At 44.2% G+C, this 22,791-nt stretch overlaps 1 protein-coding gene across 1 annotated transcript in view; it reads right to left on the bottom strand.

The window, feature by feature from the left end:
• Positions 1-22,791, bottom strand: part of Galntl6 (polypeptide N-acetylgalactosaminyltransferase like 6) — a 1,029,419-nt gene that overhangs the window by 12,373 nt on the left and 994,255 nt on the right. Inside the window, exons 10-11 of the mRNA XM_050161819.1 lie at positions 14,283-14,399; positions 5,697-5,846 (exon numbers count right to left, since the gene is read on the bottom strand). Of these exons, the coding sequence (XP_050017776.1) occupies positions 5,697-5,846; positions 14,283-14,399 (267 nt within the window). The remainder of the gene's footprint in view (positions 1-5,696; positions 5,847-14,282; positions 14,400-22,791) is intronic.

Raw genomic sequence — 22,791 nt, forward strand, 5'->3', positions numbered from 1 at the left:
AAGAACTCAAAGGGGCATGGGGAAAGGTGATAAACTATTCCTGACCTTGGGTAGTTAAGGGTGATGAGTGACTGACCATGTTGGTCAATGTTGAAGGTACAAAGAAGGGAACAGAGTGATGCTGGGGTCACCCAGAGGCCTAGATACCACCAGGGCAGGAGGCAGGTATGGGTTAGAGGAAGCCTTTAGAACACCTAGGAAATTTCAAGCATTATTAATACCAAGACCTCACCATCCAGAGAGCCTTAGGTAGCTTACAGTGCATCACCTCAATCAGTGTGTTTTCATGTGTTTTAATAACATGTTTCTATAATATTTAATTCTATTTACCACTGCTTCCAGATTTTCTTGGCTGTCTTTGATCCTTTCTTTTCAGTGTTACAGTCTATTAGTTTTCACATATAAATCTGCTGAGGTTTATTGACTTTACACTAAATGTACATACCAATTTGAAAACGTAGCTTCACAGTATTTTAATCCTTATGATGTCCTCTCCATTAAACGAATTCGTTCAGAGGACGTTGCCATAGGTTTTCTTCTTCACCCCCTCTCCTGCCCACATGGTACTGAGGCTGGAAATCAGTTTCCTCTCACGAACGCCAGGCAAGAACGTCACCACTGAGCAACACTCTCAGACCCCTTCTGTGGCTTTCACTGTAGTGGCCTTGATGTCACCCCCCACCCCCAGACTTGAACCGAACTATTTATCTTAAGCATTTTATGATAACTACAAAGAACTGCTTTTTAATTTCATGTTCTGTTTTTTTTTTGTTGCCCAAGTAGAAATAATTGTTTTCATCCTGTTGAAACCATGCTAAATGTTCTAATTCAATTTTAATGGTTTAGTTGCACAGTCTTTTGGATTTCCAAAATGCTCAAACACATCATCTGTGAATAGTCCATTTACCCGCTTCCTCTCAAATCTTGATGCCTTTTAAATTTCTTCAGTCTTTCTGATTACACTAAATATGAGACCTTGTACAAGTTTGAATAGAGGTGATTACAGTCTACTTCTTATTTTACATTCAGTCTCCAAGGGAAAGCTTTTCTCTTCCTCTTGTTTCTCCTTCCCTCCCTCCTTTCTCTCCTCCTCCTCTTGCTCCTACTTACACCCCTCCCTCTCTCATACAGTCTTCCTCTTTAGTCTAGAACTTGCTGTACGGAACAAGGCTGGCCTTAAACTCTCGGCAATCCTGCTGCTTCTGCTTCCTCAGAGGGTCATTGGTGTGTCCCATCAGCCCTGCCCAGCTGGAGGGGAATTTCGGTAGTGATAAGAGTGGTGGTGTTTGTGGGCTTCTCTATGTCGTAGATTAAGTTAGTTGATGTCTATTAGTTTGTTTTCTATTGAGCTACTTGGTAAGACAGTAGAAACTTTAGGATCACACACACACACACACATATTGATGAAAACGTTTTTGCAGCCACCTCTCAAATAAATGACTTGGGCTCAAATTCTTAATTTTGGTTATATATTGGGGGATACTTAAAAAGACATATGCTATAGGCCATCAGTAAAATGTTTATGTAAAAGGAGGAGGCTATGGGAGACAGCTTTCAGCCTGGCAAGGATGCCAGCAAGCCAGTGTCACTCAGCATGGGTTTGCTTCGTAGTATGCCAGGTCACACTTGGGCACTTTTGTCGATGGGAAGTGTGTGTTTGTCCCCCACGCAGATGGAGATTCGGTCTTACAGTCAGAGAGTCAGCTACAGGCTCTCCCTGGTTTATCAGGTAGATATTGTGTCTGTTAGAGCAAAGAAGAAACGAAAGTGAAGACGAACTAGCCGTAAGCTTGGCTTGTTTGTGTTGAGACAGGGTCTGATTTTGCAGGCCTGGCTCACAGGGTGTAGGCTGGACCACTTTGTCTAGGCTAGCCTGGTCTTACACTCCTGGTAACCCACTAGCGTCTGCCTCCTGAGTACTAGAAGGTCAATTGTGTGCTTCCATTCTGGCCAGGATATAGTAGGTTTGACTAAGACTAAGGCCCGACCATTGTGTTGACCAGATTATGAAGGGCTGGGATGAGAATTGGGAGGTAAAGTGAGTCTCTTATACTCAGTGAGAAACCAAGTTGCATTGAGAACAGATGTTCCGGAAACTCCCCCTGAATAAGGCTGAGTGTGAGAAAGGCAGGGAGATCCTTTAGGAAGCCCTTGGGGGGATCCAAGGGTATTGTGGTAAGGGTGGCAGTCAGAGCAGTAGACAGAGCAGTAGCAAAGGGTGTGTGTGTGTGTGTGTGTGTGTGTGTGTGTGTGTGAGAGAGAGAGAGAGAGAGAGAGAGAGAGAGAGAGAGAGAGAGAGAGAGAGAGAGGGGGNAGAGGGGGGGGGAGAGAGAGAGAGAGAGAGAGAGAGAGAGAGAGAGAGAGAGAGAGAGGTGCATGTGTGGGTGTGAGAGAGACGGGGGATATGACTGGGCAAAGGGAGTAAAAAGTGGTAGTGACTGACCAGATGTGACAGATGTGGGGACTGAAGGGGAGAAAGGGTTTCTTGTTGAAAGATGGTTTAAACACTTTTACTGGGGTTGCTGCCCTTGTAACAGGGGTCCCCCTGGTGGCAAAAGAGAACCAAAGTAAGGATTCCTCTCTCACAGGCTCTTCTGAGACGTGTACAACCATGCTTACAATATCATAAAATAGGGATGCCCCTCTGCCCTGGGGTAGCAAAGAGACACATCTAAGAATAGCTGAGAGCTAATTGTTGATCATGGAACAGGAAGTGAGGTCTGACCACATCCTTGATCTGTTCAAAGGAGGCGGATACTGGCCAAATTCTTTCTCCAAGAAACCTCCACGTAGTTGGAAAAGATCAGTTGGAGTCTGTAGCCCTAGATCCGGTAAACCCTGGGGACCTCTCCTGGGAATTACTGATCTCGTTTCTTAAGAGCACAGCCAAGGGGTGAGTGGAGACTCCGGAGCTGGATTCACCTGAGTTCGGATGCTGGCTTTGTCACAGTTGTACCAGCCTTGGTATCTTCCTCTGTGCATTCCACACAATGGCATCTAAGTGATTATGGGGATTCAGTTGGAGGTGATCCTGAGGATGGTAATAAAAAAGGGGGCCACTCCAAAACAGCTCAGAGAATTACTGAACTGGTAGACCACTCCCCCTTTCCTGAGGCCAAGGGCCGCAACTGGACAGGGAAGGCAGCATTCCAGAGAGCTCTCTGTCTGATTTTTTTTTTTCTCTAGGTAGCAGCTCTTGAATTTTCCAAAACAGGTGTGCTGTATAGGTCTGAGTCATCGACCAAGATGAGATATTTCAGAAACTTCCCATTTTAAGCCTTCGGCATGTTCCTGATTTTGTATAAATATCTTGCTTGCTATATAAATATGCAGAGTGCAACCTCTTGCTGAGTGCTGCGACGGACCTAAGAAGCCAGCCAGAGCATAGGCGCATCTAGTGATTATTTTTCACCGATCCCTTCGGATACTGGAAAGGTTTGCAGTGTTAAAGCTCATACGAGCTAGACCGTTGGAAATCACTGCAGCCTGGCTTTCCCTCTCCGGGAGCTCTGTGGGCACATGCATTAGTCGGTCTGATCCATCTGCAAGCCTTTGTGAGCTCCCTAATGAAAACAACTGCATTTTCAGGGCTTAATTGCGTATTATCGAGTGGTCTGTCTCTCATTCTGTAAACGTCCAATGATGAGGAACGTTCCGTTCATTAGAAAGCTCCAGCCTGTGAGGGAGGGCTGGTGTTTTATTGATGTATACAGAAAATATCATCCTAAAGGTCAGAAAATAACTATTGGAGAAAAAAGGCCTACCCTACCCGACTCCATGTAGACAATATTGTATCGAGTAGCGGGAGTTTGACAGGACTAATCAATCACATATTACACACACACACACACACACACACACACACACACACAAAACCAGCTAGCAGCTCTTCCTGTGTACTTGTGAGAGCATCTTCTCATTAGTTCTTTAGATTTGAAATTGCTTTGTCAGATGCAACAGCTGACATTGTGTGCTTCTTCTGGAGATACAGGAAACATCTGCTGGGTCCTCAGGAGGTGTTAATGTGGCGAGTAAACAGTCCAGTCAAGTCTGCTCTGAGTGAGTATGGTTGGGGAACCCACCTCAAGAGGCAGAAACCAGCGTTCTGGCTTTCATGAAGTGAAGAAGCGCATTCATAGCCACTGCCCACACCAATCAGTGCCCATCCGCCAGCCTCTTCCCTCCAGTTCTCTGTAATCTGGGGGAATATTGGCTGACCTTTGTCGCACAATAGCCATGCTCCTGGATAAAGAACTAGGTACATTTTCCTGATAGCCCAAATAAGTCTGGATTGTGCAGAGCACAAAATAGTAAGTAGGAAACATTGGCTCCCTGGCTGGGAAATACATAAAAATAATACTTGAAAATATTTTAAAATATAATTGTTTAATTAACTCAATAAACATGAGTCTATATTTGTTTTAAAATTATTTTCTATTATTAAGTATATTTGTTCTAAAACTATTTCTATCATTAAGTATTATCTTATAGTTTCTTATTTTTTATGTTTGTCTTCAATATATCAGAAGAGACTTTTGGCTAAATCACAAAACAGGCTACTTTTATTCCAAGTCTTACAATTATATCTACATGAATATATACATACATACATACATATATGTATGTGTGCATGCACGCATGTGTGTGTGAATGCTATTGTTTTAACCAGACAGCTGCCATGCAATAGCCAGGGGTATGCAATAAATGAATATATGGATTAATGTATGTGTGTTGTGAGTTAGGTTTTTCAAGAATTATGTATAAGTGTATTTCCTTATTTGATGTGTGGCCTGGCTACTTTTATCCCAAGTTGATCAAGCTGAGCTTAGACGTCTTCTTGAGCTTACTACTGAGCTGCTCATTTTTCAGGTGTAACTGCTTGGGAAATGGTACACATGACATGTGAGGACAAAAGCACAGACTCCCTGCTGTGTCTTCCCCTGTCATGGTGGCCTCCACATGTGTGAGCTGAGTGTGTGTGCATATGTCCAGGTGACACTTGGGATTAGAACAGCGTGGGTTTTAACCAACTGCCGGAGCCAGTCAATCTGAAGTCATGACCGTGGTAGAATATTATTTTAAGCTGTGTAACATTTGTTTATCGTATGGAGCATTTGTTTTAATGATGCAAAGATGTGTTGCATTCTTTTATGTTGTATTTGTTTAATTCTGTGAAGCTGTGACACTGTGCCTGTCTAAAACAGCTGATTGGTCTAGTAATGAGCTAAATGTCAGTAGCTAGACAGGAGAGGGATAGGTGGGGTTGGCAGGCAGAGAAAAGAAATAGGAGGAGAAATCTGGCAAGAGCGACCAAGGAACGAGAGAAGGAGAAGGAGAAGGAGAAGGAGAAGGAGAAGATCAAAGCCAGCCACTCAGCCACCCAGCCCGCAACCCAGCCAGCCAGCCAGCCGCCACCCAGCCAGCCACCACCCAGCCAGCCACAGAGTAAGAAGTAAAGAAGGGTATATAGAAAGATTAAAGTCTAGAGGCAAAAAGTAGACAGAATACTTGAAGTTAAAAAAAGCTGACTAGAAATATGCCAAGTTAAGGCCCGGCACTCATAAGAAAGAATAAGCCTTCATGTGTTTATTTGGGAGCTGGGAACTTGGAGGGGGAGACCCCCCCCAAAAAAAAGTAAAACAAAACAAAGCAAGTATATATGGCAATCTGAGAATGACCCCAGCACCGACCCTTACCTTCCGGTATCCCCAGAGCTGGTTCCCTTTCATGCCGTGACAGTCATAGAGCGTGACCGGGCTGCTGTGTGAGATCGCATCGAAGCAGAATTTTCGGGTGTGCAGAGGCTCGCCGGGTCGGATATCTTCTCTCCACCCGAAAGTAAAGAGCTAGCAAAACAACAGGAGCAGAGAAGCTGCGGTGAGTTCAAAGGGCGGGAAGGTTCCGGAGCATGCGCAGAGGTGTGGTAACAAGGTGGAAGCTCCCGGCTTGTGAATGCAAGGGGCATGCGTGTCTCTGCACAATCGAGGGCTTGAGAAGGCGACGCTTCAAAGTGCCGGCAAGACGCTGTACCGGTGGCCAGACGGGTAAACATGCAAATGAGAAGTTTTCAATTAGAAACTGGTAAGGAAGGAACAAGAGGAGGGGTGGAAGGGAGGGAGGGAGAGAGAAAGGTGTTTTGAAGGTGGAGGAAGAGGAGGGAAGGATGAAAGATGAGAGAGGTGAGAGGGAGAAGGGAGGGGGTGGAAGGAAGGAGAGGAGAAGAAAAGCCTTTAATAGAACTCTCGGCATTTATCAAGGAGATAAAGTGTTCCAGGATCAAGGACGGCGGCGCTGGCCTAATGAGCAGATTAACTGCCAAAGGACAAGACTTCAAGTTGAGCTGGATTGATGCTCGCACCTTGAAAAATCCAATTGAAGGGAAAGCCGAGCTCAATGAAGTAAAGAATAGGCAAATTAATTTTCTGGCGTAGGTAAGAGCAATTCTGTGGGGGCGATACAGTCAGTTTTAGATTGTAACTCACAACAGGAAGTCCAGTTCGCACTTATAGGTCCCTGACCTCCAACCTAAAACACGAGTTTTATGGAGTGATGGATACCACAACTCCATTTAATGCTTCAATATCACAACTCCACTTAATGCTTCAATATGCCGTCCATTGCTTCCTAGCCTCGCCTGTGTTATCCATCTTCCTCTATACTACGCATGCTACTTATGCGGTCCTAAATCAACGTTACAATGTGTTAAATTAACAGACGGCATTCCCTTTGGGAAAGAGTCTTTTCTTGAGTTACTTGAGTCGAACAACATTTGTAGGGTACCATCCAAAAAAGCCCTTAGCTGAAGGGGAAGATGGACCAGGGAAGCCTTGGGATTTCTTCCAGGTCTGGTATAATAGGTTATGTGATTCTTTGAGGAAGCTTCTAGGAGGAGACAGAGGTGTGAAGCAGAGCTGTCAGGGACAGCATGTTACTGGCAGAGAGCTAACAGTGTGCAGGGCTAGAATCACCTAAATACACTCGCCACTGACTTGGCCTTCCAGATACGTGGGTTTTCAGGTCCCACCTAGAGATAGGGCAAGTCTAGAGACGGCTAAGAGAAAACAGTTAAGTGGTGGGACTCTGAAAACAATTGAAAGGACTAGGGTAAGTGATTTGCATTAGGAAAAGAAATGATTTAAATCCATACATGCAAGAAAGCTATCTGAGGAGAGGTGAGTGTCTATGCTCCGTGCCCCTGAAAGGCAGGCAGGACAAGAGCCAGCTCAGACAGGACAAGGGTTAGCGTTTGTGATGGAGTCTTGAGCAGGAGTTGTGTAGTCTGTCTGTCTGTCTGTCTCTCTCTCTGTCTCTTGTTCTCTTAGGTCCTTCACAAAGGAGAAGCATCTATTTGGAATGCTCCTAAGTTTGAGCTCTCTTCCAAACAAGCTGCTTCCGTGACTTTTGAAATACCGTCTCCTCTGCAGTAACCACCTTTCCCGCGCCCTTTCATCTGTCTGCTCAGCAACATGGTGTCACCAAAGGGTGTTCTCCTTTCCTGCTTAGTCCTCAGAGCAACTTTCACCAAAATGCTCAAAACCCATCAACCATGTTGTGTCTAGCCCCTGGGAGGGTTTTCCCAGTGTGTCTCCTAGGAGACTCATCAAACTCATCCTTTCCTATACTTGCTGGATTTTCATGTCTTGGCTGGCCTGTTCTCCTTTGAGTTATTCTGGTTGGCGGTAACTTCATTCATCTTGTCAGCCATGAAGTCTTTGAACTTTTGCCTCTTTTACTTTCCTCATCTAATGACCTGTCAAGTCTGATCACGGCCTCATCTTTGGCAGTATTGGTGATGGAGCCCAGTGCCTCACGCGCACTAGGCAATGACTATACCACTACGGCACAACACAACTTGCCACTTTGGCCTCATAAGCACTTCTGGAATTAGTTTCACCCTCTGAATCTTCACAAACATTGTTCTCAACATCTCTTGTTTGGACTACTGTAATAAACTGCTTCCGTTCTCACATTCTTCTCTCTCTCTCTCTCTCTCTCTCTCTCTCTCTCTCTCTCTCTCTCTCCTCTCTCTCTCTCTCTGTATACAAGCATGTGTGTTTGCATGCACACGTGTGCGACCACGGGGGTTCAGAGGTCAGAGGTATTATTCTTTAGTCACTGTACACTTTTGTTTTAAAGTCAAGGTGTCCCCTGGGCTGGGACTTGCCGCATTGGCTACACTGACAGCCAGTGAGCTACAGCGTTCCTCACGAGTGGTTCACTTCCTCAGTACTGGGATTAAAAATATGTGTGCCACCAAACCAGACTTTTAAAGTGGATTCTGGGGCTTGAACGCAGGTCTTTGTGCTTCAAGGGAAGCACACTCCATGATCTGTGCCCCTATCACCTACCAACCTCCTTGTTCGTGTTGTCCACACTCCTGCCTCTCGTAGTCAACTAGACTTTTGAAAATTTTTATTTACTTGTTTAACTTTCAGGAGAAAAGTGTTCATTTGGCTATAGGTTACAGGCTCATCATCGGGGGAAGGGTAAGACAGGACGCAAGACAGGAGCTTGGAGGTAGGAGCTGGAGCAGAGGCTGTGGAAGGACACTGTTTCCTCCCATGCTTCTATTCAGCTACTTCTTTCTTTTTCTCCCCCTCTCTCTGACGTTCTTGTTCTCTTCTTTTTTTTCCTCTTCCTCCTCCTCCTAGATTCCCCCCATCCCCCCTGCCACCCAAACAGTCTTCCACCAGAGTGAGGGTGATCGATTTACCAGGGGCTACACTCTTAGAGAAAACTGTCTCTCTCCGTGGCAGGGGGTGGGACTATGTGCCCTGCTTTTCTCTCTGTGTCTTCACTTTTATATATACAGAAGCCTAAAGATGAAAGAAATTGTAACCCTCACCTAAGGAAGACCTTCATTTGACAGATGTGACTTCTGCCTCAAGTGTCCCAGCTTCTTTTATTCCATTTTCTCCTGCTTTTCATTAAATGAATCTATTAAGGTCCAAATAACACCCGCGTGACAGCGAATCTGTCTCTTGGACATCATCTACTCTCAGAGTTGTAGCTGGGCACACTCAGGCGACTTTTGTTTCCTGCTTCTGGGTTTGCTATTGCAGGGTGATGATCTTTCCTGCATTTGTAGATTGATTGCTAGAAGGGAATTTTCATAAGGTTTTCTGCATTATTCTTGTTATTATTATCTGGTGATTGCAATCCTGGGCCCCGGGTGATAAATCTTCAAATTATGCCAATTGTTATATTTTCTGCACCTTCCAATAACTATTATATTCCCCTCTCTTATGTCTTTGAAATGTTTACGGTTGCCATTTGTCTTCCCCAATGGTCGTGTCAAACAGATCATTAATTAGACATATTTTCTCCAGAGCAGAAGTGAGCAGACGCATTGTGAAAGCACCTCACTGTTTAGGACTTCCGGTGACATCCGCATTCGCCTCCTACTCCTGGGCGGTTCTTACTAACCAGAAGTATCTAGTATCTAGATTGATTTTTATTTTCTTCTTTCTTTCTTTCTTTCTTTCTTTCTCTCTCTCTCTCTCTCTCTCTCTCTCTCTCTCTTTCTTTTTCTTTTTCTTTTCTTTTTTTTCAGGACAGGGTTTCTCTGTAGCTTTGGAACCCATCCTGGAAACTAACTCTTGTAGACCAGGCTGGCCTCAAACTCACAGAGATCTGCTTGCTTCTGCCTCCTAGTGCTGGGATTAAAGGCCTGCGCTACCACCACCCGGCTCTAGATTTTCTTAATAAAAGCCCATGATGCTTTTTGTTTTCTTTTCAAACTCAAATCATTCTTTTGAAAGTAAATGGATGTCAATTTTCCTCCTTTCTTCTTTTGAGCAACTCTTTAAAACATAGATTTTTGAGTCATGACCTATTTCCTTGCTTTCATATATGTGCGGTGTGTGTTACATTGCTGGGGTCTGTACTGTGTCATATTATACAAATAAAACCTCCAGATTGGAGCTGCAAATACACTTATCTTAGTCTGGCAACCCGATGAGACAATTGAAAGATTTTTTTTTCCCTCTCAGTGGGCAGTTATATTTCGTTATGGAGTTTGCAGAAATCCGAGTTATAACACGTTTCTCCCTGCAGTGTGTACTCATCAGAATGTGTATTGAGATTGTTTATCCCCAACGAAAGGCGTGTGTCCTTTCTCTGCACGCAGCGACTTGTTCGGATTTCTGTTTGCTTGTGTCCCCCTCCAGACTGTCGGAAAGAGAAAGTCTGCTTTCTCAGCAGGACGGGAAGGCCTGCAAAGCTTCCTCCCAGCAAGAGCCCAGAGCCTGCTGCTGGGCCTGCAGAGAGAACAGCCAAACTAGGCCAGGCCTCGCCTCCTCTCTTCCGCCCCCCCTCCCGCCCCGCCCCGCACTCATAGCGGGAGTTGGGGAGTTGCCTCCCACACCACAGCTTACACTCTTATTTGGATCTATTTTAATTTTTCTTTCTGGTTCCCTAGAGGACACTGGTAGCCAGCACACAATGCTAGGGTGGTATCAAACGGCTCAGCGGATGACCCCGGAAGGATGAATCACAGGCCTGCTTCCCTCACAGAAGCCGGATTAGTCCTGAATAACGTTCTGCAGCAAACTGTTTCCCAGAGAAAGGCGGCCTTCAGCGGACCTTTCTTTGTTGCCTTTGTAACAAGTCTGTTTATTCATTCAGTCAGTTTGACTGTTTTGGAAAGAAAACAAATATCTATATTTTTTCTGGGCGGATGCACTTCTCATCCAGGAGTTTTAATATGAACGTAAAAGAGTCAATTATGCTTACATGTCTTTAAGCAAAACATCGAATGAAGCTTACATTGATTAGTGTGAAATGAATTTACCTGTACCAAGTCAGTAAGTGTATGGTGACACAGGTTCAACTTTCTCCTCCCCACCAACCTTTAATCTCCATGTAGTTCCATTCCAGCCTTAGGTCGCCAGAGACTGGAAATCCTAAAGAGCTGTATTAACTGCAGGGATATAGATACACACACATGATTTTCCCCCTGTTATTTTTCTTCCTGTCTAGTGCTGCCCTCTGGTGACCATTTTAAAAATTGCATGCCATAGATTTTTGCAGTTTAGCCTACAGGTAAATAATGAACAATCAATAAAAGTATGCAATACACTTCAGTTTGTTTGTATTCATTTTTTTACCTATTAAATAAACTCAGGACATATCATACTCCATTCTGGAATTTTCCTGTTTAGGAATATTAAACACGGGTCAGGTATTCAGATGTGTATCCCCCGTAAACTATCTAAGTTTGCTTTCTGCTTGGGCTGAAAAAAGGAGATAAACTTAGCCCAAAGGACAAAGTTTTCCTTTATAGCTTCCCCCTTTGTTTTAGCGACCATTCTTCCTAACTGCTTCAAATGCTAGCCTTTCTGATAGACGAGCTCGGCAACACCAACACCCGGCAGTGCTTATCAGACACAGAGGAGGAGGAAGGCAGCGAGCTCCCGCCTGACACTGTAGTTATTGCCGCATCCTAGAGCTGCAGAATGTTCTGGTAATTGTCCAGCCTGCAGGGTATGTTGGAGTGAATGGCTATGTAGGGAAAGGATCAATGCACCCATGTCGCAGCAACCTTGAACCCGAGTGAGTGATGTGTGTGCATGTGTGCACACATGTATGTGTTTACGTGGTGTGTGTATGTGTGTATGCATGTGTGTGTTTCTGTGTGTATATGCATGTGTATATGTTTATGCGTGTATGTATGTGTGCACGTGTGTGTGTGCATGCATGTGTGTGTCTGTGTGTGTGTGAAGACAGAAGGAAAAGTACAGTGACTGTGTTGGCTTCATGTGGGAATTAAAGTTACGTCTCAGGCATCATTTCTTCTCAAAAACCCCATATAGGAGGTGGGGATTGTTGCCCTTATTTAATGATGGAGAACCGCTGGCCTAAAAGGATTGATCAAAGCTGCTTGGCTTCACGTGAAATCTATGTTGGCCTGACTGTAAGGCCTTCTATCTTTCTAGGGCATCACTGGATAAGTAATTGGTTAGAGGGTGTCAGAAGATGTTGCTGTTGTCTGATGGGATTTATCCTTGACTGGTTTTGGAACTTGCTGCTTTCCCAGCATCTAGATGCTCTGACTGCAATCTAGTATGGAGGAGGAGCAGCAAGAGAAAAGAGGGAGAGGAGAGGTGTACTTGGACAACTCCTTAAGGACCTTAGGTTTTGTAGGGTCATTGCTCAGTGGCTCATTTTGGTCAAGATTCTTTTGTGTGGATGTGTGCATAAGCTAAAGAAGCTCCCAAATCACAAGGATGTCCAGTCGAGCCTTCCTCTGGTCCGGGTTCTAGGCAGACACAAACACAAGGAAGCTCTAACCCAGCCTGCCCCGGTCAGTGTTCAAGGCAGACACAAAGCACAAGGAAGCTCTAGCCCAGCCTGCGCCTGGTCTGAGTGCAAGGCGGACATTTGAGGAATATAGTTGTAGAACTACAGTCATGCCGGCAGGGACAATGCTTGCTGCCTCCTTTTGTTTTCCAAAGACAGTTACTATGGTCCATTCTGAGAAGCAGAACACCATGAGCGCATACTGCCCTAACTGGGGCTTTTCCCTTCTGCACAGGGAAGGAGGCTGGAGAAAGGCTTCAGCTATATGTATCAGCTGTTCTCTTTGTAACTTGGACAATAGCTACTGAGTCTTGTGGAATCTGTGGAAAACATCTCGTATTTCCTAACTGAAATATTGCATTATTCAAAATTGAAACCAAGAAGGGGCGTACAGTCCCCCACACTGTCATTGCTCTTTCACAGGTAACCCCGTTTCAGGAGAGACCCTTTCTAGAGACTTTTCAGCTTTAAATTAGATTATAAATCACACTTTTCTTAACTGTAGCTGCACCGAAATGTCTTTCCATCACAGTTACGCATCAATGTGTCATTGTCTGCACACATCCTATGAAGTCGGTGTTGGGTAGTCCTTCACGTGCATGACTAAAAACTGCAATTGCAAATGGACACATGCAATACCTTTGATACACAGCCAGGAGGGAAAATTAAAGTTCGATGAAGTCTCAATCACAAAACAGAGCCCTTTACTAGAAGATTTTGTCGCGTGAATTCCCTAACACTCTCCAGGTTTGTTTTGAAAACCACTGCTGTGGGAAGTCAGTAAGCTGAGGTCACACTGAAGGAGTTTACTATCTCTTTCTTTCTTTCTTTTTTTTTTTTTAAGTTGGTTTTCAGAATTACTATGAAGGGGCTGGAGAGAGGGCTCAGTGTTTAAGGGGTCTTCTTGCACAACCAGGAGGGTCAGAATATGGATCCCAGAGTCCTGCACAGGCCTGCGCCTGTGCCTCCAGCTCTGAGGGAATGTGGCAGAGACAGAAAGATCCTAGGGGTTGTTGACTTCCAGCCTTGGGGAAACTGAAAGCCCCAGAATTTGGGGAGACCCTCCAAAGAACAGGTGGAAAGTGCGGGAGGAGGAAATGCGGTTCCTTCTTCTGACCTCCATGCATGTGCCTAGGTGTGTGCACCCACACGTACCCAGGAGCACATTCAAGCAAAGGTCAGCACACAGAAAAATGGGCCTCATCGTGCCGTTTCCCACAGACTTTGTTCTTTTTCTTTTTGTTTGGAGCTGAGGACAGAATCCAGGGACTCTACCACTGAGCTAAATACCTAAGCCTATTTTGTTTTCATTTATCCCCATGCGTACTTCTCTCTTCATGGTTTGAGCTTTTTATTACTGATCACCACTGTCCTCGAAATAGCTGCCACATCCAACTCTCATTCTGAAGTTTTTTTTTTTGTGTGTGTGTGTATGTGTGTGTGTGTGTGTGCATGCATGGGGGTGTCTGTGCATACGCATGGACATGCACACGAGTGTTGAGGTCAGAGGACAACCTTAAGTATCATTCCTCAGCTGCTGTCTACCTTTCCCTTCGACAGTCTTATTAGCCTGAAACTCACCACATAGGCTAGGTTGGTTTGCTAGCAATCCCCAATTGATCTGCCAGTGTCTGTTTCACCAGGCCTGGGATTATAAACACATGCGAAAATGTGGGTTCTAAAAGACCAAACTCCAGTTCTCACATGCGCAAGGCATGCGCTTCCCTGGCTGAGATATGACACCAATTCTTGCTCTCCAAGTTGAAATGTGTTTTTACCCACTGTCCTGGTCGATTATCACAGTTCCTTTGGTAAGGGACAGAAAGAGAGATGGGCCATGCTCACTAACTAGGGATCTGCTTGTCGACAAACCATGACTTCACCCAGTCCCAAATGTGCCACCCAGAGGCTTCTTTCCATTCTGTCCTTCCCTGCTGTCCTCAGCTCCCCGCTAGCCTCCGGTCCTGTGATTTCGGACTCACCTGCTCATGAGACCACGTCCTTTCTGAGCCATCTTTGACACAGACGTCCAGCCTCAGCTCCGTCCCCGTGGCTCCATGCTTGCTGTCCACACATAAGTTTGCTGCCAGGTTCCGAATCTGTAGCAGGAAGAACACATGAAGCATGGCGCTGTGTCATTACCTTCCTGACAATCCTGCAATGGATCAAGGTCTCCCTCGGTTAATCTTTTTGATGACGCTACTAGAAAGACACCTTGAATTTACATGCAGTCTGTCTAGAAAAATGAGGGCATAAAATTTAACATAGTCTAGGTGGAAGAACATGATATAGTCAAAAGACAAAATTGCAGCTTCTTGCAGCAAAGTTAGTCTTTGATGATGTGGCAGAGGGAGTGGGGTGGAGCCTTGACCTCTCCAATGAGTGTTTTCTTGTGTAGGCCGTGCTTCACATGGAATTTGCTATTCTACTTTAAGCACCTCTACCGTTACCCTCCCAATGGGGAGAGAATCCAGGCAGGTGTTACAGGGTAGGTGTATGGTTAAGAAAAAGGGTCCTCCAGTTTTCCACAGCTCTAAGCAGATTTCAGGGGCCTCTAGTTCCAGTTCAGCTGCAACTGGCTGTTGTCATAGGTTAGCAGTTTTCCTGGATGGTAAATTAAATCTGAGAGGATTAGCTATCCTAGCTGAAGATTATATACATGTTTCATAGTACAGTTCTTTCCAGTTATTATCTTAGTAAGAAATAGTTAAGGGTAAATAAAGGGAAATAATGAAAATACCAAGAACAGAAACAGTGGCAGATGTGCAGTCTGGACAGGGGCAGACATTGTAGTGGCCTTCTTCTTGGAGTGTCCACCAATCCTCTGCCGGCATCATCACCATAGCTTGTAGTAGGGCAAGAATTTTCATGTAAAGTCTAAGAAAGTTTTATAAAAAAGGCTCCTAGACTCGCAAAAACGGGAGCCAAGTTCAGCTTCTTGTTAACTGCAGTTTTTCAAATAGGCTCTGTTTGCAAGGGAGGTACAGCAAAACCTGCTCACCTTCTTTAAGAAAAACAGCAGCTTCCTGGTTCACCAGCACAAAGGGCTTTGACTCTTTTGGAAGGTCTGGCCATGGAGCATGTAAATGGGGCTTGTGAGTAGGGAGTGCTACAACTTGCTTAATGGCAGCATAGACCCACTGTGTGCCTGAAAACGGGACTGTGAGAATGGCTCTCAGAGGCAAACAGACCTTCACCATGTTGAACTGGGTGGAGTCAACAGGCAGGACTGCAGAGTTGATCCTAGCCATGCTCACTTAGCATTTTTTTTTAAAGCAGTCTTGGTCAGAAAATGATTACAGATGTGCAATAAAGACAGATTCAGATGAGGAAGACTTCTAAATGGGTAACATTGTTGGATAAATGTACATAGAATTGAGAGAGAGAGGGAGAGAGGGAGAGAGAAAAGAAAAGAGTATAGACACAGTTATAATATAAAAGAGTACAGACAGTCATAGGTTAAAGAAGTAAAGATAATAAAATAAATATTAAAAAGTAGAGTAAGAAAAATAAGCCACATAAAGATGGAAAATACACAGAGAGTCTGGATTATGTATATTATTGTGTTTTCTTTGAATTTTTGACTGTAAATGAGCTAAATGCAAAGAGATATTTTATTGTACGGGCTGCTAAGCTAAACCAATATNATTAGAGGCATCTTGACTTCAAAATTTGGGTCTAAGGATTTATTGTTTTGGAAAAGGTTCTTTTCTTGTTTCCACAGAGGATGAGAACCTGTGGATTCCTTCCAGATTAGTGTGGTTTCATGAACCAAGATCCCTCAAAGGTCTCCATGAACCCTAAAATTACTTCATTCAACAAAAAGCAGGAAGTAGTTTGGCGAGAACTATGCCCAAATTCCCAAATATTGTTTATAAATGTTTGTTTAAAGGGGGTATGCTATAGAGATTTGCATTGGTATGGATCTTGGTTTATTGATACAAATTTAAGATCAATTTTGTAATATGTATATTTTTACTCTTGATTAAGGTATTGTGTTTGTGCAATTCATTTAAAAATGTAATGTATAATTAAGAAATACAGGTTCATAGATAGTCATCTATAAAGTCAATTTTGTAGTCATGTTAATTATGTTTTTTAGATGTACAGTGATATATTTCAGATGACTAGGTATTCTTCAAACCTTTAAAAGACTTATAGAATATGGCATTTAAATATTTTAAGAACTTAGTTATTTCTCAACAATGAGACATGTCTGCTCCTGGCAGCACCAGTCTACTTCAAGAGGATGATGGGCATCAAAGAGGCTCCTCATGCAAAAGTTTGCTAGCATTTGGGCAAGAAACTTCTCTTGCCTGAACTGCTTGACTGGACTTGCAGGACCCACAGAGAAGCCATGTAGCTGCCGAAGGAGACAGATGCCAGATCTTTGCCTGGTAAAGCCACAGCCATATGGTGATACACTGATAAATAAAAATGTGTTAATTTAAGGTATAAGAGCTAGCTAGAAAGATGCTTAAGCTATTGGTCAAACAGTATTGCAAATAATATAGTTTCAGAGTGATTATTTTGGGTCTGGGCATCCAGGAATGAATGAGTAGCCTCTATCAACAGATTGACTGCTGAAGTTGCCTAAAGAAGGTAAGACAGTCCTTCAGAGTTCCTGCTTCATGAAAGACTCTTCCAGACATTCTGCAGGACACAGAAAAAAGTGACTGACAAACTGACAATATAGGCAGAACTGTCTTTGAATTTTCCTGATTCATGAAAAAGTCTACCAGATACTATTGATGCCTACAACATTACAGAAGAACTTTAGGTGACTCTCCAGGCAGTGAGATGTCTGTCAATTCTAGAGTTTTGGAAGTTGCTTACAATGCACTTCCTTTTTACTTAGGTAATATTATATCTTTCTGAGTCTTTGATGGAGTTAAAGAATAGATAATAATTATAGTTTTCTTTAGTTATGATGAAAGTTAAAGTAGATATAAATACTGTAACTGTAATCCTTGCTTGACACCTGTTTTAGTATATGTAATTTTACTATGTTAAAATTAAAACCTTCCTTCTTATTTGAACAGAAAAGAGGAAATGGTGTGGGAAGTCCTTCTGTATATGTGTTGCTTATTGGTTAATGAATAAAGAAACTGCTTTGGTCTATGATAGGGCAGAATAGAGCTGGGGGGAAACTAAACTGAATGCTGGGAGAAAGTAGGCAGAGTCAGTGAGAAGCTATGTTGCTACCTGCAGGAGACAGACATGCTGGAACCTTGCCAGTAAGTCACAGCCATGTGGCCATACACAGATTAATGGAGATGGGTTAGTTTAGGATATAAGAGCTAGCTAAAAATATGCTTAAGCTATTGGCCAAACAGTATTGCAAATAATATAGTTTCTGTGTGATTATTTTGAGTCAGGACGATCAGGAAACAAACGGGTAGACTCTGCCAACACAGGAGTTCATGAGAGTGAACTTGATTGCTCATCAAAGCAATCACTTAAAGAAGATGATAGCTTCATCTTTTGGAAACAAGGACTAAGGCTAAACTTTCTTCTGGGATTCTGAAAGGGGGAAGGGCAAGAGAGGGAAAAAAGGCTTTTATAAATTCATTTTTCATCATGTGTGTGATAATGCACACTTGTTCTTCTTTAGTAAAATAGGAACACAAAGAGTTAGATTTCACCACCACTGTCACCTCTGTGTGTGTGTGTGTGTGTGTGTGTGTGTGTGGTAGTTAGTGTCCTGCTTTCTATCCCAGACCACCCTGGAACTTTTGATCCTATTGCTTCAGCCATCTCTACTGGGCCTGGTGTGCTTTTACTGTGCTGAGCCCGGCTCACTCTGAAAAGCTCTGGTTTTATGTCCTCCTCTGGGTCCAGGGTGTCACCTTTCTGAAGCTTTCTGTCACCTGAACAGCACTTTGAGAGGTTTGTCTTTTTACCGCTGGGCCCTACAATCCCCTGATGCAGTCTTGTTAGAGAAGGGTTTGCAAAGCGTACGCTGACGTCACCTTCATGGCACGACTCTTCCCGCTAAGGAAATCTTAGCGGTGCTCCAAACCGCATTTACGAGGGGAAAACAGCTGTTTGTATACTTGCAACCACTTTGCCAGAGGAGAGGCTTTCCCACACGGTTGACATTCAAGCTTGCCCATCCGCAGGACTCTGCTCTTAGAAATGGAGGAAAGAGATAGCATTCCAAGTTAGGGACAGGAGTGGTGGCTCTGCCAGCTCAGCCGGTGGATACAACCAACCCTCCCAGAGAGCGTCCACTTTGTTTCCAGAAGTTATGAGCCCCAAAGGTCTCTGGCAGGGATGGGTGGCACCATTTTCTAAACTCTTGAATTTTCTAAATTCTCCCTCAAATGGCAGCTGTGTAGACAACGGAATAAACTGCCTTGCAAGCCAAATTTCAAGTTTCAAAGGCGTAATTGTCTACATCTGTGTAAATTCCAGCACAAAGTTGTGCCAGAGAGGAGATGCTGAGAGTTCAGGACAGGACAAGGTAGACAGCTGGGACAAGACTAGCACCAGGCCACTCTCACTTCCTCCTTTCTCCCTTGTCACTGAATCTGTAGTCTTTGGACCTATGTCTTCTCGGTTTCTCCTTTTATTCACAAGCACAGCTTCATGAAAAGAGGGAAAAGAAGGAGAACAGAATCCGAACAGAATAAAGGCTTGTAGACTGTAGGTGTTAGTATTTATAAATGATTTTTATTTGGTCTGAGCTCTACACTTGTGGCTGAAAGTAAGGCAGTTCACACACACACACACACACACACACACACACACACACACCTCAAATCTAGGACATGGAGTATTGCATAAATCTGTGGGAGAGGACATCACTTTCAGGACTCATTCCCTTGACATCCAGCTCCAGGGCTTGACATTATTAAATTGCATCAAGGGGTCTGGAGGAAGGCTAAGTAGGATGAGACAAGTGAAGTGGTACTTGACTAGGCAGGAGTAGGAAGAAGGTGAAAACCAGGGAGAAGGGAATCACGATGAATTGCAGGGACACAGAAATATGATCCTGTGGGGCAAGGGTTAGGAAAAGGTAGAGAGTAGAGGCTTTTTGTAGGTTTGCAAGATGAGCCAGGTTCAAGTTCAACAACCATTTATTCCCCCCCCCACCCAGAAGCTTTTAGGGATCCCAGTTGGTTCAGCGATTGCCCGGTATGCCCCAGGTTCCATCCTCAGTACCAGGTGTGGTGGCACACCTATAGTTCCAGAATTCCAGAGGTGGAGGCAGGCACACCTGCTGCCATTCCAAGTGTAGTTTCAGCAGGTAGAAGGATGGGGGCAAGAAGGGCAAGGTTTTCCTCAGCTACAAATTATTGAGTTTGAGGAATGCCATGAAATACCAGAGATCTTGTCTCAAAAACAAAATAAACTAGAAACAAAGCGAGATATAAGAGAGATATTAGCACGAGCCAGATCTCTGTGAATTTGGGACCAGTCAAGGCTACATAGTGAGTCCTTGCTGTGGAGGACAAGGAGGAAGGATAAGAAGAAGAGGAAGAGGAAGAAGAATAAGAAAAGGCGAAGGATAAGAAAAGGAAAAGGAAGAAGAAGAAAAGGGAAAGGAAAATAAGAGGAAGGGGAAGAAGAGGAAGAGGAATAATAATAACAAGAAGAAGAGGAGGAAGAAGAAAACAGGAAGAAGAAAGGAAGGGGAAGATGATGAGAAGAGAAGAGAGGGGAGAAGTGGAACAGAGAGGAGCAAAGTAGAAAAAATATCAAGTAATAAAATGATTAATAGATGTAGGATTGGCCACCCCTTCTAAAATTGTCTTTATTTACTTACTTTTGCCCAGAGAATAAGGATCTCAATTGGATGTTAAGCAGACAGAAATGCTAGGCTTAACAAACAAGAACCTTGGTTTGTTAATTACTTCTAATAGCTTTGGGGTCTTCTAAATGAAATGGTGGGTTCATCACTCATTCAACTACTAAGAACCTACTTTGTCCAGGCCATAGCTACTCGTCACAGAGAGGAGAGAAAAGGAATACATCTCCTCTGTGATGGAGCACCTAGAGCAGTCAGGACACCAGAGATCATGGGAAAGAAGGGAGACCCAAAATCTCCCAACATTTCTGGCTTCAAATTTTAAATAGGATAAAAAGTATCAGGATGTTCCTCTTCATTGAGTGTGGGTGACTTGGTAAGTGTTCTGGCTAGCTAGAAGGCATTTGCTTAATTCATGGTTGATGAGGGAGGGCCCAGCTAATGGTGGGTGGAACTGAACTGGTGATCCTGGGTTCTGTAAGAAAGCAGGCTGAGCAAGCCATAAGGAGCAAGCCAGTAAGCAGCACTCCTCCATGGCCTCTGCATCAGCCCGCCTCCAGGTTCTGACTGTGTCCTCACTTCTTTGGATGAGGAACAGTGATATGAAGTGTAAGCCAAAGAACCCCTTTCCTTCTTAACTGGTTTTTGGTCATGGGGTTTCACCATAACAACAGTAACCGTGACTAAGACAGCAAAGTAAAAGTTGCTTCTACAGAACTAGATAGAAAAGACAGGAGTAGAGAGGAGTGCAGGATAGAGAGACAACTGAGTCACAGCAGGTCTGGGTTCTGCTCCTGAGCTACAAAAGACTTTCACTACAACTTTGGTTGCACATCCCTTTGTAAAGTTCAGCTTGCCCGTTCATTAAAAAAACAAAACAACAAAACAAAACAAAAACAACAAAAAAAACCCTACATTCTATTGTATGAAGGAATTTTAAATAAAAAAAAAAAACCTGAAAATAAAACCACATCCAAGGGGTGCTTTTCTATGAAAATCCAAAGCCTAGGAGAAGAAAATAGCTTCTGCTCACCAGGAGCCAACACTTCTAATGGGAAGACACCACTGACGCCATCTTTTCCAGATACAGCAGGTTTGATCTGGTTAGCTGTCATTGTCAACAAGAAGAGGGACCCTCCAGATAAGGATTGCGTCAATAAGACTGGCCTGAGGCCATACCTCTGAGAGTCTGATGTGATTGACAATTGGTGTGGAAGGGCCCAGTTTAATGTGGGAAGCACCAATTCTAGGCAAGTGGGCTTGGGATGTCATGAAGGTTAGGTAAGTGTGGTGCAGAGGGTGAGCTAGGAAGCTGCATCCCTCCAGAGTCTCTGCTGCAGTTCCTGCTTTGAGTTCCTGCCCTGGCTTCCATCAGCAATGGAGGGTTGCCTGGAAGTGGAAGATGAAAATAACCCTTTCCTACCCAAGGAGCTTCAAGTCAGAATGTATTATCTATCACAGGAACGGAAAAGCAAAGGAGAACAGAGCTAGCTGAGGACGGAAGAGGAAATCACCAGTTCTGAGGAAGGCAGGTTGGTGCTCTTAGTGAACTTGTGACATTTGAGGGGGTACTATCGGATGAACAGATTTCAATCTAGAAAGTGAGGTGAGGTGACAGAAGGAGACCATAGCCTTAGGGTTTATTTAGTGATATAAATATTGAAGTTTGAAAGGAAAAGATTTGTGTGTGTGTGTGTGTGTGTGTGTGTGTGTGTGTGTGTGCTGGAGCTTGAACCCAGGGCCTCACAATTGCTCAGGCCACACTCTCTCCCTGAGGGCATCCCGAGCCCTTGTTGTTGTTGTTCATGGTGAACAGAAAATGTTCATTCAGCTGGAAGCACCTGCAGTTTTCTCAGTTTTGTGGACAATGCCACTGCCTCCTAACCCAGGGCCAGCTGCTTTCCCTCAAACCCAGCCTTGACCACATCAGTGGCACGGATTCGCTTCACAGCTGGTTTGATTTGGTGCTTGTTGATTTCTGCAATAACCACAAATGTCTTCTGTCAGTTTCACCCTTGGCTTGGGGACCAGGGAACTTTGATGAGGGCACTGTGGTCAAATTGCCTGAGGACTCTGCTTCTGGAGCCGCGTACCTGGAGCGTCCAGAAAGCCATTAACAGGCACATTCTTATGTTGGTGGCTATGGGTGCCTTTTCTGTTCACCGTCAAAGTCTTTGCCCTGATTTTGGCTTAGATGGAGAATCGTGCTTTGTTTTTGGTGCCTTTTTGGCGAACACAACACTGGAATGCCCTTTGTAGGGAATGGCACGCCATGCAATGGGCAGCGCTCAGTATAATGCTTGTCAAATGCTTGGAATTGTCTGAAAGGGACAGTTGTCAGGATTGAACGGATGCATGCAGAATGCTTAGGCCAGTGTCCTGTGTATTGTAAGTGGCCAGGACATGCTCAATGCCATTTGTTTTTTAAGTTGGCTCATTCAGGGACTGGGGCCATGTCACAGTCAAATCACACAAGCGTTTTGCTTTGAGCACTTCAAATACAAGGAAATTACAACTGACCAGGTTTTGCTCCACCACCTCAGACCAGTTCTTTGGTGTGTGTCTCAGTTAATGTAGGAACTATTGCTTCCAGTTGCTCATGATCTCAGGCAAGCCCCTGTCATGCATGCCCATCTCTCTCCCCCTGTACCCGGAATCAGCTCCTGCCTGTCTATTTTGATACTAGCCCCTGCATGTACTTTTCCGCTCCTCTCCCTTTCAGTTCCTCAGGCCTTTGA

This window comes from Alexandromys fortis, unplaced genomic scaffold (assembly GCF_014885135.2).
Source record: "Alexandromys fortis isolate MF-2015 unplaced genomic scaffold, M_Fortis_MF-2015_v1.1 scaffold_137, whole genome shotgun sequence".
NCBI classification, from domain to species: Eukaryota; Metazoa; Chordata; class Mammalia; order Rodentia; family Cricetidae; genus Alexandromys; species Alexandromys fortis.